The sequence below is a fragment of the Acanthaster planci genome, linkage group LG07, assembly GCF_054643075.1.
Source record: "Acanthaster planci isolate LZ-2023a linkage group LG07, COTS_SCS, whole genome shotgun sequence".
Classification (NCBI taxonomy): domain Eukaryota; kingdom Metazoa; phylum Echinodermata; class Asteroidea; order Valvatida; family Acanthasteridae; genus Acanthaster; species Acanthaster planci.
This window is the reverse complement of record NC_141783.1, coordinates 15259630-15279147: the sequence shown is the minus strand read 5'-3', so window position 1 is coordinate 15279147 and position 19518 is coordinate 15259630. Positions and strand designations below refer to the sequence as shown.

At 41.3% G+C, this 19518-nt stretch overlaps 3 protein-coding genes across 11 annotated transcripts; 1 reads left to right on the top strand and 2 right to left on the bottom strand.

Annotated features, from left to right (window-relative positions):
• Positions 1–340: 340 nt before the first annotated feature.
• LOC110980351 (uncharacterized) lies at positions 341–9280 on the bottom strand. 8 transcript variants are annotated; one of them, XM_087138742.1, is made up of 8 exons: positions 8970–9104; positions 7015–7153; positions 6800–6921; positions 6190–6321; positions 5079–5774; positions 3891–4051; positions 2259–2326; positions 341–1452 (listed from the first exon to the last, which is right to left on the bottom strand). In XM_087138742.1, exons 2-8 carry the CDS (start codon positions 7049–7051, stop codon positions 1397–1399), a joined length of 1272 nt encoding a protein of 423 aa, XP_086994868.1. In that variant the 5' UTR covers positions 7052–7153; positions 8970–9104; the 3' UTR covers positions 341–1396. The 8 variants fall into 8 exon arrangements, with proteins under 8 accessions (XP_086994868.1, XP_086994867.1, XP_086994871.1 ...); XM_087138741.1 differs by lacking the exon at positions 8970–9104 and adding an exon at positions 8835–8918; XM_087138745.1 differs by lacking the exon at positions 8970–9104 and adding an exon at positions 8835–8918 and having other exon boundaries at positions 6800–6916.
• LOC110980353 (cytochrome c oxidase assembly protein COX19-like) lies at positions 8871–14036 on the top strand. The gene is made up of 3 exons (XM_022236959.2): positions 8871–9011; positions 11450–11561; positions 12575–14036. The coding sequence occupies exons 1-3, from the start codon at positions 8930–8932 to the stop codon at positions 12648–12650; spliced, it is 270 nt and encodes an 89-aa protein (XP_022092651.1). The 5' UTR covers positions 8871–8929; the 3' UTR covers positions 12651–14036.
• Positions 12173–19442, bottom strand: LOC110980352 (transcription elongation factor, mitochondrial-like). 2 transcript variants are annotated; one of them, XM_022236958.2, is made up of 4 exons: positions 19378–19442; positions 16713–17150; positions 16287–16436; positions 12173–15445 (listed from the first exon to the last, which is right to left on the bottom strand). In XM_022236958.2, the coding sequence occupies exons 1-4, from the start codon at positions 19393–19395 to the stop codon at positions 14999–15001; spliced, it is 1053 nt and encodes a 350-aa protein (XP_022092650.2). In that variant the 5' UTR covers positions 19396–19442; the 3' UTR covers positions 12173–14998. The 2 variants fall into 2 exon arrangements, with proteins under 2 accessions (XP_022092650.2, XP_022092649.2); XM_022236957.2 differs by having other exon boundaries at positions 19254–19423.
• Positions 19443–19518: the final 76 nt, after the last annotated feature.

The following is a 19518-nucleotide window of genomic DNA, read 5'->3' as shown; positions in this document are numbered from 1 at the left end:
AACCAGTGTCAAATGAATGAAGTGTTAAGCAGTGGTGTATATGATGTACCTCAATACATGTACAACAGCGATGGGGCACAAACTCCTCGATGAAAACTTGTCGACCCAAAGCCAATTTTTTTCGCTTTTCAATGGATTCCTTTCCATGGTGAATTGCTAACAAGCTTCTTTGCTTTTACTACTACACCAAAGGAGGTCAGAGGTATAGTAGGAGTCGCTGTTCCGTTTCCACTTTTATAAGAAATTGTGAACAGGCTGTTTAGAATTCAAGAAAGATCTGTTATTCATAATATTAATGACGCTGACAACAAAAGAAAATTATTTAAAAAGAAAAATAAACTCGTATTGCATGAACTTCCCTTTGCTTAAATTATGCTGTAATGCATCACAAAACTGAGTAAGTTCATTAAGAAATTTCAGGTTTTCCTCTTGCATGTGCTCAAGTATTGCACATACTACAGTTTTAGTGTAACAGTTCAATGTATATAAAACTGGTTTAAAATATATTTTCATTTCAAAAATACTGATCATTTGAGCACTGTTTTGTCTCTTGAATGAGTGTGTTTTAAACAGGAAAAGCATTCTAAATGTGTAATCTTGCTACTGCCACACACAACCACTGTTGAGAACCATTCGGGGAAACATACTGCCTGGTCCATTTAAGAAAAACTCCAAACCTGAGGTGTCGATCATTCGCAAGATAGATGTACTGTGTTTGATAAACACAGTACAATGCTTACACTGAAGTGAACAGAATGATAAATAAGCACAACATTTTCAAATGCGAACATGTCGTCCGGTAGAATGGCTCTTCAAAAAGAACCCACACACTTTGACAAAAAACATCAATTTGAATTCAACTCAACTTTCCACTATTGTACAAAGTGAGCCATGTTTCCTTCCATTCAAAAATCCCAGAAAATGAACAATATTTAGCATCTATAAAAACAAACTGCAATCATTTTACAGCCCCAGAGTGCGACAGTTTCTTGGTACAAAAATTCATTCCATTTTAGCACTCAATGCGGTCCTGATAGTAACTGATTACCAGTCCCGATGGCTGAAGAGGTATGATAAATGCCATGGCTGATTATAGAGAGAGTTGCGACATGAGTGTCTCATTTGTTGGAACCAAAATGGTGGATTATGCATCAGCGCAGATGGACAATTAGCAGACGATTGCTGCATGCTGTACTGCAAACATTAAACTGCCATTTTGGTTGTAAAGTCTGGAGTTGGCGCTATTCTCTCTATAAACAGCTCTGATAAATGCTAGAGTGCAGTGTCCTCTACTGTCCATGCTTCACCAACTACCAGAGGCCAAAAAAACACCCCACTTCGGGTGCCATACTTGCACACTTTGTCAGCCGTCTAAGGGGACTCTCGTTTGACTGGCTCACAACACCATGTGCACTAGTAGCTTGGGGATTTCCTCATCCTTGCCACTGCATTCTGAGAAAAAAAGATTCGTAAAGCAGTTGAAATACATGTATAAAGTATGCTTTGACGGGAGCAAAACAAATTTCTCTTGAGTATTTGGTTCAGTAATTGATGCTGACAGATATCCCCATAGATCTCTCTCATAGGCACCATCTTTGTAGGAAAATTACACCTGCGTATTTCAATGACAGCAAGCGTTTGTGCTCGCAATGTGCAAATGGTTTATACATGTGTGCGTAGATCCAAACATCTTTGAAATATGATGCGAGTCATGAAAATTTAAGGTCCAAACTGCAGCTGCACGTTGGCAGTCCGTAAGAAATGACGTCATTTGAGAGAGACCAATATTTTTCCCTTTTTCAATTTTTGCAGCCTAATTATAAGAAATGGATTTAATGCCCGTAATTTGTATTTTCTATCGTTTTGTTGATGTTCATTGTCAACTGCGGCAATATCGGCTTGTTGGCTACATTGGTGGCATTTTCAAAATAAACCAAGAAACCAGGTGCTTTGAACCTACGACTTCTGTTCACTGATGCGGGGTCCCTATCCAATTCCTGGATTTTGTATACTTTGGTGTGTACATGACAGCATTTTTTAGGTACAAAAATTTCACTTATGAGCCAATCGGACAAAAACAAAAATATCCCACGTACGTAGGGTTGATATTGATATTTGTTAGTCTTCTCATATCTCCTGTACATGGAAAATAACTTTTTTGAATGAAATTTTTTTTCCTCACTCTCAAATTCCTAAGCAGTGTATTAGCACAAATTTCATCAAAATTGAAAGCTGGGAACTGAAAGAAACATTCTTACTATGAAATGGTGAATCTTCTTCATGCAGAGCAGAAATAGCTGATGAACAAGCTTCACTGGTTTCAAATCTGGAAAACCAAAATCAAACCAAAATATGAAACAAGCAGTGAACTGAATAAGTAAAAGTGAGCAACGGTTCCCTGAAAATTAGAAGCTGATTGTACTGTTTCCTTTCCTTGAAGTTGCTCAGAACTTTTCCTGTTCAATTTTGTTTCATAAAAGACGACCATCAGCATAATTTTTAAGAGCCCGACATCTGGCATTTATCATGTGCTTGGCATCACCACAGAACATGAGTCAAAACTGTGGGACCGGCTCTTGGGGAATGTTATCAAACTGACTGGATCTCGGTAAAGACAGCCGTGACTGGTACCTGCCACTCACAGTCCATTAACTCAAGGCAGACATGTCCTTTCTCGTATGCACCGTCACATGCTGAACATGTGTGCCCCTCGGCAAGGCTTCTCATATGTTGTAATGAGGGAAGTTGTTCTGTGGTGGGGATTGGGGTTGGGGAAGGATCAAAAGGGGGGGACTCCCTTCAGTGGGGCTCTGGCTTGGCGCCTAGGGACCCTGCACAGTTTTAAGAATGCTATCACCGCAACAATCAGTTTGTGCTAGCTGTGTATCAGAAATGTACAATAAAGGTGAATGAACAAAAAATCACACACCATTGTCTAGTTAAAAGTTTTTTAAAAACATAAATAAAAATATCTCGGCGTAGAAAAAGTAAAGAGTCAAAAATAAATAAATACATGTAAACCGACTGCTAAAAAAGCAACATACTTCTAAAAAGCAACCTACTTCTAATGACCTGATTCTTTCATATCTTGATATGTCTTTAAACAGTGAAACAGCCGTCAAACTTCCTGTGTGCAACACAGATGTACAGATTCACACAGAGTTGTGAAATGTACCAGTACATAAAGTAGCCGAAATGGCTAGAAATTAGTTATTTGGTATGATGTCATTCAAACGAACATAAACATACAATATAAACAAAACAATTAACCAGTGGCACATGCCATGAGTTAAAAAAAGCTTCCTTAACCCTCCTATGCTGAAGTCACTCTTTGGGTCACTTGGTAAACACCTCAAAGAAGCACAGCTGTGTCGTGTTGTGCACTGCACCAACATGCAAGAGAGTGACCTTGGGCACTTGTGCATATTTGTGCTGTAAAACTAAAGGAGGGTTAAAGCTGTGACCCAAAGGCCTCTAATTCACTTGCCACTTGCTTACACAAACAAATAGCAAATATCAGGGCAAATATTAAATGTATGCTCAGGGGTTGAACATTAAAATCAGCCGGTTATTAGTTCACATCCTGTTTGAGGAGTCGGACTGTGGCACAGCCTTATGACGCACTGAACAGGCACTGTCGATGACACAGTGTCCCGAACAGTGAAGCTCCCTGTTCGATTCATATCGAAAGGATCAAGTTCCTGCCCAGCTGCCATTGGTTGGCAAAAACAGCTGAAATCAGTTGCTGTACAACGAAAAAAACCCAAAGCTGCAGGGTTGCATTAACTACGATTTTTGTTAAGATACATGTAATTTCGCTTCCCACTGGCCCAAGCCCCATTTTCTGCACTCCGGTCACAAAGATGGGTCATGCCCGGAGCACTGCGTACCTGACAAAGGCGATCCCGATGCATTTCTGGGAATCATTATCCCTGAGTATGTTGCAGTCGATGACAGGTCCGAAGCCGTACATGACGGACGTCAGGTGCTCCTCCGTAATGTCTTCTGGTAGACATTCCACTTGGATCAGGTTGGCTCCGCCGGGAATGCCCTGCGAAATTGGGTAAAAAACAAAAAGTGACTACATTTGAAGGGAAAAAAATTACGCCAAAGCTGCAAAATAAAGCATATATTGCATGCTCTAGATACTTGCCCACTGCTTATATAAACAAACTGTGATGAATAAGCATTCCAACTGTTACTGGGCACAAATAACATTTCATACACAAGGCCAGATGTAATAATTTGGAAGTGACTTTCTCTTTGCCCAACTTAAAACAGTTAGCAGTCAAATTCTCCACCTGTTTTCCCAAGATGGAATTCAAAACATTTCTTGTCACACCTGTAAGTTATAAGTAACCTTCCTGCATCTTACAAAATCTATGCAGCAAAAATAATACATTCTCAGCACTTCCATTTTCTTGGTACTTCAAGCATCATGTGGAAGTCATGGTAGCTGGGCTCAATTTTCCTAAATCCTACGGAATCCTCCAAATCCTGATGGAGTTTGGAGGATTCTCATGCATCAGGATCAGTGTTATGACCAGGAATAAAAACCAAATATCTGTATCAAAATGTCCTATTCCTGCTAGCTAGTCCAGGTTTCAACTCTAAACCTAGCCCAAATCAATTAAAGATCCAGGACCAATAGACTGTATACATGTGTCGGTTATCTTGAATTCATAGTGAGATAGAACTTGTTTGGGGAACCTGTGAGTAGAAATAACGGCAACAAAATGAAACTTTAACACAAACTCATGTCAGTTTTGATTTAGAACAAATTGAACTTTGTGATATATTATATTTGAATACTTTAAATCGCATTTAAGAAAAACTGAAAGTGAGGTTTGGACCCAAAAATAGTCCGACACCATCCCAATTAACAAACTACAGTGAACATGATAGACTCAGGGAGCAAGATGGAAAATCGCCTCACTGTGAATAAGGGTTTACTGAGGCTTGCATGAAGGAACATTCATTCAAGTCATGATAAGGGCATGTCTGTCGGAGGACACCATTAGTGGAACAACAGAAGTAACAACTCTCCAGTAAGAAGTAAAATATGTGCAGATCTCTACCTCTTCTTCCTGTCGACTCGTTCCACTCAAATCATTTTCCGAACCTCTTTCTTTGCTTCCATTCTCAGGAAGAGCACTCCCAACAGTGGAGCAAGCAGCAACCCCCTCTGATCCGTTCATCCTGGGAGCACCCTCCTTGTCTTGGCTTCCATTTTGCCCTTGGGAAACACGCCCTTGGCTCCTCTTCATCCTCCTCCACTTCCTGCTGCCATCCCCACTTCCCTTCCCAGAACTGTCCAGCGAGGCCCTGTCCCACTGGTTCGGCGTACGCGAGATGGCGTTCAAGGCATCCTGGAGGCTCAAGCTCTTCTTGGGTCCATTCTTACCGCAGTTGGACTGGCAGGCGGATGCGCCCACGCCTGGCCACTGTTCCCGGCTACTGAAGTCCAGCAGGGGGGCCGTCTGGGTTGATCGGAGGGATCCGGAAGATCGCTGGTGCTTGTTCCCAAAAGGGTTGAAGCCTCCCTGGCCCGCCATGGGCTTGCCCAAGAACTTTTCCATCAGGCACGCCTTGCCTGCAAGGATGTCACTGGTGAGACCTCGTGAGGCTGCACCCAGGAAATCCTCGCTCAGTGAAGAGGGTGAAGCCTGACTAGACATCCAAAGGGAGTCTTGGGGCTGGATACTTCCTGAGAGGCTTTGGCTGGAGAAAGTCTTCAAGATATTTCCTCGCCCAGCAGGTCGTCTGGGAAAGTTCTAATTTGGTCACAAAGCAGAAACAAAGTCACTTGGGTAACAATAGTTTGTAGCAACGTCAACATGTGTGGACCCAAAATGTTCTTAAAATATGTTCTGAAAAACTGACAAACCTTATCCATTCAAATGACATGTTTCTCTCCAATGCCTGTGTTTCAAGTCACACTTTTCTAAAAAAAAAAAATACTGGCCAATTTTGTTATTGATCTGGTTTTTATTTTTCCTGTCAATTTTCGAACATATTAATCAGGACTCCTTTTTGCAAGATCATGGCGACATACTCACTAAATACTCTTCTTAAATGCAAGAGACACTCACATCCTTTTCAAAAAGACCCTAAAACTTTGTAGGAAACCTTTGATTTTTTTTAATTGCTTTTCAACTTTGCACGAAGTGCTTATTTTCTGAGCCTCACCTTTTGTCTGATTCTATCCAAAAATATCCGTGGAAGTCTGACATCTTGCGGATCTTGTCTCTTCCTACTGCCCCGTCCCACAGACACAAACTTGAAAGGTGTGGCAACTCGGTCTGACAAGTCCTCTTCAGACTTCAAATGAAATGATGTACACTTCAATAAGCCATTTGCGAGTTAAATTTGAATACAATCTGGTGCACTGAGTTATCTGACTGCACACGCACATAACAATTTGAATTCCCCATACTAAAGACACTGTTGCTATACCTCATGATTCGGGGCAAGCTTTTGCATAGCGACCATCATCTCTGGAATGGACTGGTTCCTTTGAGCCCTTCTTATCCAATGTACTGTTGCAAGGTGTCTCTAATGTAACTAAGCAAAAGCTCGCCCCGAATCATGAGGTATCGCAACAGTGGTTTTAGTAAGGAGAATTCAAGTTGTTATGTTCAAGTGAATTTAAAGAACTCAGTGTACCAGATTTGGGTCAAAGTTAACTCGCAAAAGGCTTATTGGTTTTTTTCCTTACAACACATCCTGTAATTGTAGATTCAGTGGGAATTATTCAATCAGTTGTCAATATGACACCACAACAATGAATGCAACAAACCCAGGAAAAGTCGTCTACAAGCTCCTTGTCTCTTTGCTTCCAATCTAGATCTGGTTGCCATGGTGAACCTTCCATCTTCTTCTCAGCCCAGCACTTGTAATGCCTGCTCTTTGTCGACTGTGCTAAAATGAAAAGGATAAGCAAACGGTATGTCTCTCGTGGATTGATGCAGAAATGGAACTTTAGAAATTAAACTTATAAAAGTTCAAAGTTACCTTTTTCAGAAGTAGAGTGAATTTGACTGTAGTACATTTACTTAGGCAAGGAAATAGAGTTCATTCGTGTCAGCACTGGGTTGATCCCTTACGAAATCTCCAACTTTCCTTCCCTTTTCTGAAACTATTGTCCACAACCCTGAATTACAAAGAAATGGCAATAAGCGACTTGCGAGTTAAATTTGAATAAAATCTGGTACCCTGTGTTATCTGATTGCATAGAAACGTAACAATTTGAATTCCCCAGACTAAAGACACTGTTGCTATACCTCGTGATTCGGGGCAAGCTTTTGCATAGCGACCACTATCTCTGGAATGGACTGGTTCCTTTGTGTCGTTCTTATCAATTGAGAACAGTGTATTGATGCAAGGCATCTCTTATGTAAGTAAGGAAAAGCTTGCCCCGAATCACGAGGTATAGCAAGTGGCTTTAGCATGGAGAATCCCAACTGTTATGTTCACGAGAACTTAAAGAACTCACTGTACCGGATTTTATTCAAATTTAACTCACAAAAGGCTTATTGGCTGATGGTGGAATCATCAGTGAATCATGTAATAGGTAAAACTGACTGACTCCAACATCGATAACCGGGGTGATAGGGCCTATGTGAGACTGAGACAAAGGGGGATAGGTTTTTCCAAAGTACGGAAAACTTGTACGCATTTACGTATGACACTCAGAAACTGTGATGGTCCAATATGTTATGTCCTAACAAAAAAAGCTGGGCATGCCCAACTTTGATAATTTAGCAGTTCCAAAAATAAAAAGGACGCAGTTTAATAAAAATTGCGAGAAACGTTAGCAGTTTTCAAGAGTTTTGAAATGTTTTTGCCATGGGTGGAGTGACTTAAATTTTAAATGGCTGTTTTTTGTATGACGTTAGTTCATTTTACTGATCATGCTGATATATGTAGTCTCATGTGGATAGGTTAGGGCGCAGTATAGGACGTGTTCCACTTACATGTACCAATGAACATGTGCCATGATACCAACACTTCATGAAATTGCTCTCTTCCGTCCTCTACCATATGTGCTTATTTCTTTTGGGATAATTTTTTTCTTCTTTTTCTCTCTTTTTTCTAACAATAACACAGGAGGCCTAGCTCCAGAGACTCCAGGCTGTTTTCTTTTCCCAATATTTTCTAATTTGTAATCTCAACATAATTGCACAATTTTGCTTGTTTGCTCATGCCCGTTTTCTGTGCCATTAAAATGTTTCTCTCCAACTAAAGGTGGATATGTTGAACTGTGTCAATAAAGCTGGAGCTGTGAATCAGCCTGGCAGGACGTTGATACTTTACAAACAATGTAAATTATCCCATACACCAGGCCGATGGCAATAAAAACTTAAGTTTCACACACAGACATATAAACACAGACTGCCAGTATTGTGCATATAACCGTAGTTTTGAAAACAATAGGTGAAATGATGAATGGGAACGCATTCAGTGCGCAGTACATGTACATCCACATGGTCCAACGCACACCCATTGCTCCCAAAATACGTTCACCAAGGCCTTTTGCTCTTCGGTTCGCTAGGCCTCTCTCTTCTTTTCAAATGTTGTAACCACAATGTTTTGAATCCCTATGGGCCAGATTAAGTAAACAGAGGATTTTTTTACAATTGAAAATTGGCTCCATGGAATTTTATGGCTGGAATTCTTCAACCGTGCGTACATGTACATTCCGAGGGGTGAATTTGCCCATAGTTTTGACATTGGTCGGGCGCCGCGCAGATCACGAAAAAAAAGCATGATCTGGCGCCCGTGACAGTCTATGCGTTTAATGCCTGTCGTTTCACATTACAGTGTACATGTACATGATGTTGGGAACTACGTCTGATGTAGCTTTTACGTGTAGGTATAGTACATGTGTCATCGCGGTGGCTAGCTGTGGTCTAAACTTAACACAAAAATGTCGACTGCTATGAATTTTGGACAGAAGAGCTTCAAACCTCGACCACCAGACAAGGGTAGCTTTCCACTAGATCACGAAGGTAGCTTATTTTCTGCTGTTTTCTCTCTAATTCACAGTAAAAATACATTGAACCTCCAACCGACTTCGTCAGATGCAGATCACACGCGATCGCATGCAAGCACCAGCGATTTATTGCTTAGCGCCCTCAAGTGTTATAACACGAACAATTATAGATTGCACATTGCATTTTTAATCAAATAACGTTTTGGAGATTTCTTTTTCTTTTTAAAATAAGTTTGTTTTAAGTTTATGGGTCCATGGATACTTCATTTAGGATAAACTATAGCATGAGTGCATTGTACCCATGATCATCTGCGACAGGAAAATCATTTTTTTTTAAATCCAAGGACCAAGTAAACTAGGCCTCTATACTATAGTATGGGGCAGCGCAGACATCCGGAATTCTCGCAAAATGGCAGATGCTGCCCCGGTGAAAACAGCAACCATGGCGACGTACACACATACCAGCCAGTCCGAGGATTGGGTTGCACAATCTTTTCTTTGATCAGTGCGTACGCATGCACGCACCTGTTGCAGTTGTTTTCATCGACGCAGTGTGGTTGCTACCCACACCCAATTTGTAAAACTCCTGGATGTCCGTGCTGCCGCATAATAAATACACACTCTCATTTGGCTAATTGCTCCTGCAAGATGTCACAGTCATTTAAAGTAACTGCAAGCACATGTACATCATGTCAACGTTTGTCCATGCTTCGACAATGGCAGTGTCTAAAAAAGGTGTGGTCTTTGTACACATTGTTGGATAGGAACTTTCATTCTTCAAAAACCCAGACCTATTGTACCCCCAGAACTGTGGGGTTCGTCATCAACCACACTCCTAAGTGGGAGCGTGACAGACAACGAATCCCACAGTTCTGGGGGTAGACTTTCGTACAGATCATATTCAAAATGACAGCTTGGCTAAATGAATAATATATCAGGCAGTTTAGTCCCATAACTGTCTTAAATCAAACCAAGTACACTTTTCAACAATGAATTTTGTTTGTTACTTTTTGGATAGCTACAAATGGTGGACCAAGTACATAAAGCTGTTTGGTATTGCAACAAAATCCCAGCAGGACCCTGCCAGCATAAAATTGTCGGTTCTAATTTATTATCAACACGGAGGAAGGTCCTTTCCTTCCTCCATGCTATCAACCAAGGGAAAAACCACTCAAAATTAACCACTAAAGCATAGACGGGCTATTAAACTTGCCTTACTGCAGAAGACTTTGGCGGCTTAAATTATTTATTTTGAAGTTTATTAAATGCCTACAAAATGTACCAAATACAATTGAATTATGAGGCTAGTTGCTCCCTGTTTTAAACAGGGCACAACAAGACAACCCATATGTTCCTGTACATGTCAGCCAAGTCCAAATGGATAGATCAATGCAAGTGGGCTTTAGTTCAAATCCCAGCCTTTAATGCGGGCGAAGCCCTCTCCTCAAAACAGTCCTGTAAAAGAAAAGAAATACCCTGACCACATGCACAAGAACGTACAAATCTAGAGCAAAAAGGAATGGGCCGGAACAGGTTGACCCATGTCTTAAACAAATACAAAAACTATAATGTAGAACGAAAAGATAAATGGGAACACCCCACGCCTCTCGATGTTCCCAGGTCTGTCCCAGTCAGAAAAGTCCCTATGAAAATTTCCTTCACCCGTGGTTTTATAATGGATTGAAAGTACATGTAAGTCACATAATGAAAGTAATGACATAAAATGTAAAGTCCCAAGAATCTATGTAACAGCAAATGACCATTTAGTTTATTGAGCTCTTAAAGAATAAGGATTATTCCAACAATGCTTTAGGATTTATGTAAGCCTCGTGGCCCACGGGGGGGTCAACACACTTTGGATCGGACAGATGGATATATCACACTAATACTTAAAAATGCTGAACTGCAAAACTTTAATTGAAACAATCTTGCACTGGGAAAATCCCTATCAAAATCTAAAACATCAATGAGAATAGCAAAAAAACTTACACGTAGGCCTACGTACTTATTTATGCCAACAATCTGACGTCAAGAAACAATTCTTTATCTTTCACAAATCCAAAAATACGGTATACAGGAAGCGGACAAAAGATTTAGGGCCCCCTTATGTTCAAGGATATTAGTTCTTGATTTCACTTGGTACCAACTTTCCCTTTTTTGAAACAGTCTTTCGGGACCATAAATAGAAAGAAAAGTGAGTGGATGGCTGATGGCAGAAGATTTATTAACACCAGAACCATTTATGTACCAGAAGTTTGATCGATAGCAGAACAAAAAGGGATTGATTAATGATCACATAGAGCGACTGATTGTACCAAACACATCCACAGTAAAAGAGTTTTATCTCACTAGTATTATTTTTGTAAAATGGCAAAGACTTTTGTCAGTGAAGAACTGGAGTTGAAAGAAAGACAGTTTATGTCTTATGTCTTGCACATATGATTTATTTTTTAGGAGAATGTAAGATTTTCAAGGAGAAGTTTATGGAGTGTCTGAGGAAACATCACAGTGACAACAACAAGTGTCGGCAACAGAGCATGGAATACCTCCGTTGTAGAATGGATAGGTACAGGACATTCTGATTAAATCTTACTGTTCACCGGGTGACCTGGTAGTTAGTGCATGACGAGTCCTTGTGTCATCACCCACTGGGCTGCCCACCTTTCCTTGACGTCTCCACAGGGGCAGATTCACACATTTTTCTGGGGGTGGGAGGTGTTTCTGTGTACCTCTATTTTGCGGACAAGCAGATATGAGGATGAAACCCTATAGGCCTACATGACACACCAGTACATTGTTTATGACATTGGTGCACTTACTTCAGTTAGTTTCTATTATCTTCCCCATTGTTTCCCTTTTTTTGGGGAGGGGTCTCAGAGCAGGGGGGGGTTCGACCCCCAAATCCTCCCTCTTCCCCCATCGTTATGCCATTGGACATTGCAGAGGAGAAGTCCTCTAGATGCGTCTCATCTGCCTCACCAGACACAGGATTTTGGGTCACTTAATCAATAGCCAAGTGCTGCATTACGTGTGAATTGCTTGGAATCAAGACTCTGTGTAAGAAGGGTTTTTTGGTTGGAACCAAGTTTAAAAATCTTTCAAAAGTAAAGAAGCTGAGGCCAAACATGTTCTCTTTTGGGGTTGACTTTTTTTGGAAGTAAGGGACAAACACAATGCTCATATTTTCTGCTTTAATTTTTACAAACTCTGGCAGTTTTCTTTCTCATTTTCCATCATCACAACTGAGTATCAGTACTTGTCATTTAAACCGTAAGGTGACATATCATTTGTAGTTGCCCCACCATGAACTAATACACACTGTATCATGTGAGCAAAGTCTCCGAAAGATACCGCACTTCATGATTCTAAACTGTCAATTCCAAGTGCAACTAACAAGTTGGCCTTTGGCAAATGCAGTTAAGGTCATACATATTTCCAAAGGCAGAGTATCCCCCAATCTTCTGCTTTGACCAGAAGACATTCTAGACACTGTTTATATTTCATCTTGGTTATCAAGTCTTACTACAAGTATGTGGCTATTGTTCCAGCCTTGTTCCTTTTCACTTATTACTTCCTCAGAGACCTGATGACAAAGGAACCCTTGAGAAAACTTGGCTATGGAGATATCGATTCCACGAAGGAGAGAAACAGCTAACGAATGATTCAGAACTTTTAAAACAATCGCTGGACAATTGAGACGAGGTTGCACAGCTGAAGTCGGCACGTACGGCTAAAGCATACACATGTAGCTGCAGAGGGCACGTCTTGCTGGCGGTCTTATGGCAAACTCACTTTGGCCCTGGGAAAAACTATGGGAACTTTTATACTTTTTACCCTGTGATACCATACGGTAGCAATGCTGGCCCAATGGCCATGTGGAAAAGCTCTTGGCAAGGAGCGTGAGATTCTTGTCTTGTTCAGAGTGATTGATTCATAGTAACTTTCATTCTGAATTGTGACAAGAGGCATTATACCAGCCATTGCATGAAAAAACCTCTCTGGTGTCAGCAGGTTAGAACAAAAATGGCTTCTATATATGGTATAACCAACAGAAGCAATTCCCGTTTTCTTCCAGCCAGTTGCAAACTGTCCAGTTAATTTTATCTGTTTCTGTTTTAATATTCTACCTGTCAATGTAAGAGTTGATCCCAGAAAATTCCAGTTTTCCATTTTTAAACCTGAAGCCTCCTGTGAGCTGCGTCAGTGCTCTATCTTAGCTATCTAAAGTTGGAAGTCTCTCATTCTATGAAGGACAGGTTCAGATCCCACTCCAACCAATATCCCTGTGCAACACTTCATCCAAATTGATGTCCAATACAAGGGAAAAAATTGTCATTTTCGCATGTGGTACTTTGTGCGCTTTATTTATCAAGTAAACTGTTGCCACTGTGGCATTCACGTGATCTTCAATTCTGGTCATGTCATAATGAGCAGCATACATGTACATATGGAAGCTGGTAGAGTGTCCTACTGAAGGACATGTGATCAGAAGGAAACAGTTATTTGGGTCTATCAGTTTGACCTCTGAAGTGATGTGAAAGTTATCTGGCAGTGTAACCAATGTCTGTCATGGTTTTGTTTTCATCACAGGTCACAAGATATACAGTGAGTTGAAAGTTCACTTATGAAAATACACCCTTGGTTTGGGTCCAAACTTGAAAACTACATGTACATATCATGTGTATTGGCTATTCATTTTGCAAAAGAACACTGGATCACACACAGTGCCTGCTGTCATCTATTGGAAGCATTTATGCCATCGAATCACAGTGTACAGTTTCATTTGTAGATATTTCAGGAATGAATAAACACCGATATAAAATATTAACAGCAGAATGTAATACCTAGCTGCCTTGGTAACTTTGAAAAAAATTTAAAAAGCAGGTATTTCACAATATTGGTAATAAGTGTATAAATTTTTACTGTTCATCATACATGTTTTTCTTTACTTTTCACGAAGAGTATTTTTTCCAGTTTAACCGTTGCCAATTGGAAATTAAAATTAGCGCTAATGCAAAGCAGCAGTTGGTGTTAAAACAAACCTGGAGTAAATTTATTTCTTCCAGTTTTTATTCCTGTATGTTCTAAAAATGAATTCAATTTGTAAGACAATTCTGTTTTATAGGAAGTACGAACTTGCTTAATATTAGTCACTGAACATAGACAAAACTTCACAAACTCCAAAGTAGTATTTCAGATTTGTAAAATCTACAGAGCTGTGGATCTCAGGGCCCGTTTGTTTCACATGGATCTGGATCACGATCAGTGATCTCAAGGCTGGTTCACCCTATCCATGAGGCGGAAGCTGGTGTCAGTGAACCAACGTCGGATCACTGATTGTAATCCAGATCCGTGTAAAAACAAACAAGGCCTAAGCTGACGTACAGCTTATAGAGTAACGAAGCATGAAGTCATTACAACCAGAAAGTGAAGTGCCAATGAATTGAGTATGCGTGCATGCGTGTTCACACACTGGTTCTTGCACTTATGCCCTTACACGCAATTGTGTGTTTGACGTATTCACTTTGGTGCTCTGCAGCACCTTATGTAGGCTATGATGGTGTTGCATACTCCACTGGGGCAGAGCTGAATTCAGAGACAGTTGTGACATGAAGATGTATAGGATGCCATTTTGTTTCCAAGTTGGTTGTGTACGTTGGGTTACATTAATTTATTGACTGAAAAAATGACCTATGGACATTTGATCATCTGCTGAGTACATTCCAATATATCCACAGGGGTGTGCTTTCGCATCAGACTTTGGATCCAAAATGGAAGATGCCAAATCTCTGCATACGATTCTGCACTGGGGAAATGGAATGGGTTTCAGGAATGACTATGGTAGAAGTCTGCTAATTGGGGCAACAACACCAGAAAGATTTTCTGAAGAAATATCCTGAAGTTCAAATACATGTAATATTACTTAACACTCTTCAAAGAACCGTGGCTCCCTTGATTATTCTCAAGTTCAACTGTACATTATTTGACAGGCTTCACAGAACCTTAGCTCTCCCTTGATTCTATCTTGTCCACTGTCTGGTCATAAAAAGCAATTGCCAGCAGCAAGCAGTTGGCTAAGTGCTCCTTCTCGTGCTTGGTCGCTGCCTGGAATGTTTCCGCGTCCTCCCAGCTCATCCTGGCCGGCAAATCGTCGTCACTCTCCCCTCTCTCCATTCCATCCCGGAGCAGCGTGGCAACAATGTCCCGCCCGCTCATGCGTGTCCCCCTGACCTGTAGGCCAAAGTGGCGTCCGACTTGTGTCTGGGGCACGGAGATGGCGCACGGGGTACCGATGTCATCCCTGTTGTGGTTCAGGGCCGTGTACAGCATGCTCTGCAGCGTGCGCTGGTAGAGAAGCATCTGGAAGGTGCCCTTGTTGGCGTTGGTATAGGATTGGTGCTCGAGGACGTACAGGTCTGGCTTCGGCATTTCAGCAATGGCATTTGTGATCTGAAATTAAGAACAAAAACAGGTATCTTCATGACGTTTAGTGTGGTACACATTCCACTAGCCGATTTAAATAGACTTAAAATTAAATGGTGTCCCCCCCAAACTTCTAAAAAAAAATGAAAACTACAACCTCCAGGAGAGGACACAACAACCTACAAGATACATGTAAGACACAGACATCATGATGCCATCAGTCTGTCTTCAGACAGCAGATTGTGCCTTGTGCATTTGAAATGGTGCCTAATGTAAAGTCCTGACCATGATGGAGTACTGTTAGTGCCCATTCTTGAAATAAACATGCAATTGGGTGTTACTTAAGAGTAAAAAAAAAAGTTAATTTAGGTTTCTAATAAAATTTTGTTAAATCATAAACATTACACTGCTTTGTATTATGCTACACCCGTGACACCAAACCCAGAGCAATTGGGAACATTTTAACCAATGGATGTCACCATGAAGACAACCCTTGCAAAGACAAAAAGACTGTTCATTCCAATAAATATCAGTTGTGCATGCTCCATGCAAAGTATTCGTGAGCCTATATATGAGTCTTTTCTAATGCAAGTCCCCATCTCTGGAATGAACTACCATTTAATATTCGTTCTATCCCCTCAATCTCAGAGTTCAAAGTTGCCTTGAAATCCCACTTCTTCATTAACAGTAATTAGATTATTTGATTATTCTTTTTTTTCTTTTTCTTGATTGTACTGTGCCATGTGCGTCTCGAGAGGCGGATACCGGCGCACGATAAATATTCATCATTATTATTATTATTACTACAAGAAAACAATTCTGTCTCCAGCCAGGAGCTCATACGGGACAGATTAGAATCCTTGCTCACCATCTTGTGGTAGGTCGGTGGGTCCCATTTCCCGGCCTTGATACCCACAATGTCTTTCACTCTCCACTGCCACACCTGTCGATCCCTGGTCATGTACACCCAGCTGAGATGCTTCAGACCAATGTCCATGGCCACTATGTCTTTCAGGGACTAGGAATTCAAAGCCAAAAATACAACAGTGGAAAATGAAAATACAGGTATTAAAACAATCACCAATCTGGGACAAAGCTAGTGTGTGGATGGTTCCATTGACACGGCCCTGGGCACTCGTGTTCCACACAGCCCAAGAGTTCTAGGTGTACCCAGTCCTGTGGCTCATGACATGGGGAGATGTGAATCTCTAGAAGGCCTGTTGATCTCTAGATGGAGAGATCTGAATCGCCCCATGTCATTTTCAAGTAATTCCTCAAACATAGTTACATGTACCTCTATCCTGCTAGCTGCAACTCCAAATTGGTCCCCCTCTGTTGTGGGTCCCTGGTTGTTCCCAATGTTCACGTGAAGCGAGGGCTTTAGGATCTCCCGGCAGATCCTCTGCAGCGTTTGCCTGCCGATCCCAGGCACTTTCAACAGGTCTCTCACCTCAGCAAAGGGCCCGCTGGATTCCCGGTGCGACACAATGGATGCCGCAACGTTCGACGAGACATGCTTGATTGCGGCCAGATCCCTCTCTGACACCGTGTTGATGAGTTGGATGATTTTTGTTGGGTCTTCATCGCTGGCACTGCGACTGACGAGATCTGAAGTGTCCTTTTTCTGAGAGAGGGTTTCTTCACGCTGTATCCTTGGAGAATTATCCGTAAGTGACTCGCCCTCTTTTGAGGCTTCTTGGCATAATGATCTTACTAAACGAGGCCATGATGCCTGTAAAAAGAAAATTAATCCCAAAATGAGTTTATAGGAAGGAGGCAAACTGAAAGGAATTACATTTGTGATCCAGAAGCATGGTGGTGTATTTTACTGTCACATTTACAGGTCTAGAAGGGGAAAGATTTCCATATTAGACCGTTGCACTCAAGTGTCGTAATGTACCGATGTGAAAAGTTAACTATAATTATGCATGGCGTGTGAGCATCTGTGAATATCCTTGAGTGCGTACATGCATGAGACTAACCAAAAGGTTTACTTTCTGTTCTCAAAAAGAATGTAGTGAGCTGGTTTTTGGCAGTTGAAGAGGAAAAACACCATTTGGGATTCGGAAAAGGAAATAAAGAAAAGAGACTTTGTAAACCTGACACTATGCAGTGTGGCTGTCTTAAAGACAGTATACGGTGGGTGTTCTTTCAATCAAATATCGCCATCCAGCGACTGCAGTGTACTAAAGTGCAACCTCGTTCCCATGGGTACGATCTTGCCGCTCCATGTTGGTTCCTACCATGCCTTGCTCTATCTTTGAAGGAATGTGCATGCAGCCCATAGAGTCGTGGTTGACTAAAGCGACCCTTTTAATTATAGGTTTTGTATACTCAGAGCTTGTCTGAAAAGGTGACCTTCTGAGGTGGGAGCCTATGAATGTGTTAGGAAGCAAACCAGAACGTCGAGAAGGCATCTTTAATTAGTTCATGGTTCCAGAGCCATTTAGAAGTTCCCCTTCCTATCTGCACACAAAGATTTCCCCGGACTGTGCTCTGCGATCTGAATCTGACCCTTTACAGTGAACACCAACAAGTTCAACCCACTTTTCATGCTAGCCTATGCAGTGGTTAACTTGTGGCACTTTTCACCTGACTTTAGAATATGTTATAATAGACAGGGGGAAGAATTCCATACATGGACAACATTAATTCTCCCTGCAGTGGTAAATCAGCAAACTGAAAGCGATAACCTACTAGAAAGTAAAATCTAGCAGGAAAAATACTGGCAAATTTCATTAGGAATACTTAGACATGTTAGAAGTTGGAATTTTTCAAACCAGTCTGGTAATATAGGGGTCCAGTTTAAGGTTTCTACACCACACAGGCATGACCATGATGGCAGGATGTTAACTACCCCAAGAAATGTGGGGTCTGACATCCGCCCTGCTTGTCACGGGAGCGGGGCCGACGTCGGATCGTACAGTTCTGGGCCGCGGTAGGTGTCAACATGGTAAAGTGATGTCTCCATTCGTGTACATTGAGCGCAATCTTTGAAAGTGAGAAAATTTAAAATTTGTGTGCTCAATTTTAAACTTTGCACAACCACAGATATTGCCATGAAAATTTGACATCATGATAAAAGTTATGTGGATACATGAACCCAGGCAACAGTTGAATGTAAGAGACTGACATCAACTACATATTTTGCACAATTTGTTGGGTCTATTTCGCATGTGACGTTTGTGAGCTGCATGTACAGCGTGGTATGTACAGTGCTTACAGGGCCAGGGCACAGTGCATCACGCCAGCCGGTTGTGAGAAATCTGGAAATTTGCCATTTTAGCATTTTGATGAACAGTGCCACATGAGAGCTATTAAATTCAGAAAATTCTCAGAACCACGCATGTATTTAGTAGAAATATATATCTGCAATAAAATTAAAAGTAGGATACCAGACAAAATAAATAACAATCAGGGAAAATAAGAATTTTGGCATGACCCCCAAAACTACTAGTTTGTACTGGAATCCTAGCGTTTCCTGAAGGCAACAGTTTCCAAGCTTGACTGGTGCCAGATAACTGGAGACTTCGGAGGGAACGGGACTCCCTGCGCCACCAGCCGCCTCGTACTCCCTTTAAAAATCACACAGTTGGAGGCAAAAAATTACGCACATTGAGATAGCACTCAACATTATCTGCGCTGATTTAAAATAGGCCTATACTTAACCTAATCAAAATTGCTCAAGGAAAATTGTGCATGTTGCGCAAATTTAAAATTTGCGCACTTTCAAACATTGCACTGAACATGTACATGTACAACCGCCTTTCTTTAGGATAACTGTTTATGACATTGACACTGGAGAAGTTTCATGGTCCGATAAACTCAGAAATACCTGTGCAGAGAAACTAAATCGGCACCAGAACTTCACGACTGACATTTTTTTCCGGTCATGCCCGTTCTAAAAGTACTGAAGCGCCTCAACTAAGCTGGTCAGTGTGTGCGAGGACTTGTAGTACCTGTGATTCTACCTCCATGGTAGTACGCACGTGTACAATGCTGTTGTTACAAGAACGCCCCCTGTCGCTCGCGTTGTGCATAAAAGAGGGCGCTCTTTAAAAGTTCCTTATCTACGGAGCTTTCGAAGTGCCACAAATTTG

What these genes read in the sequence shown, in the direction of transcription:
- LOC110980353 (XM_022236959.2), top strand. Translation starts at nt 8,930, where the DNA reads ATGTCGACTGCTATGAATTTTGGACAGAAGAGCTTCAAACCTCGACCA. An exon ending in CTTTCCACTAGATCACGAAG is followed by an intron (nt 9,012 to 11,449) that starts GTAGCTTATTTT and finishes TTTATTTTTTAG; the next exon opens with GAGAATGTAAGATTTTCAAG. An exon ending in CTCCGTTGTAGAATGGATAG is followed by an intron (nt 11,562 to 12,574) that starts GTACAGGACATT and finishes TTACTTCCTCAG; the next exon opens with AGACCTGATGACAAAGGAAC.
- LOC110980351 (XM_087138738.1), bottom strand. Translation starts at nt 9,059, where the DNA reads ATGTATTTTTACTGTGAATTAGAGAGAAAACAGCAGAAAATAAGCTAC. An exon ending in ACCCTTGTCTGGTGGTCGAG is followed by an intron (nt 6,917 to 8,969) that starts GTTTGAAGCTCT and finishes ATTTTAGCACAG; the next exon opens with TCGACAAAGAGCAGGCATTA. An exon ending in CGAGTCGACAGGAAGAAGAG is followed by an intron (nt 4,052 to 5,078) that starts GTAGAGATCTGC and finishes CCAATTTCGCAG; the next exon opens with GGCATTCCCGGCGGAGCCAA.
- LOC110980352 (XM_022236957.2), bottom strand. Translation starts at nt 19,298, where the DNA reads ATGTCAGTCGTGAAGTTCTGGTGCCGATTTAGTTTCTCTGCACAG. An exon ending in GATTTAGTTTCTCTGCACAG is followed by an intron (nt 17,151 to 19,253) that starts GTATTTCTGAGT and finishes TTCTTTTTACAG; the next exon opens with GCATCATGGCCTCGTTTAGT. An exon ending in TTGCAGCTAGCAGGATAGAG is followed by an intron (nt 16,437 to 16,712) that starts GTACATGTAACT and finishes TTGAATTCCTAG; the next exon opens with TCCCTGAAAGACATAGTGGC.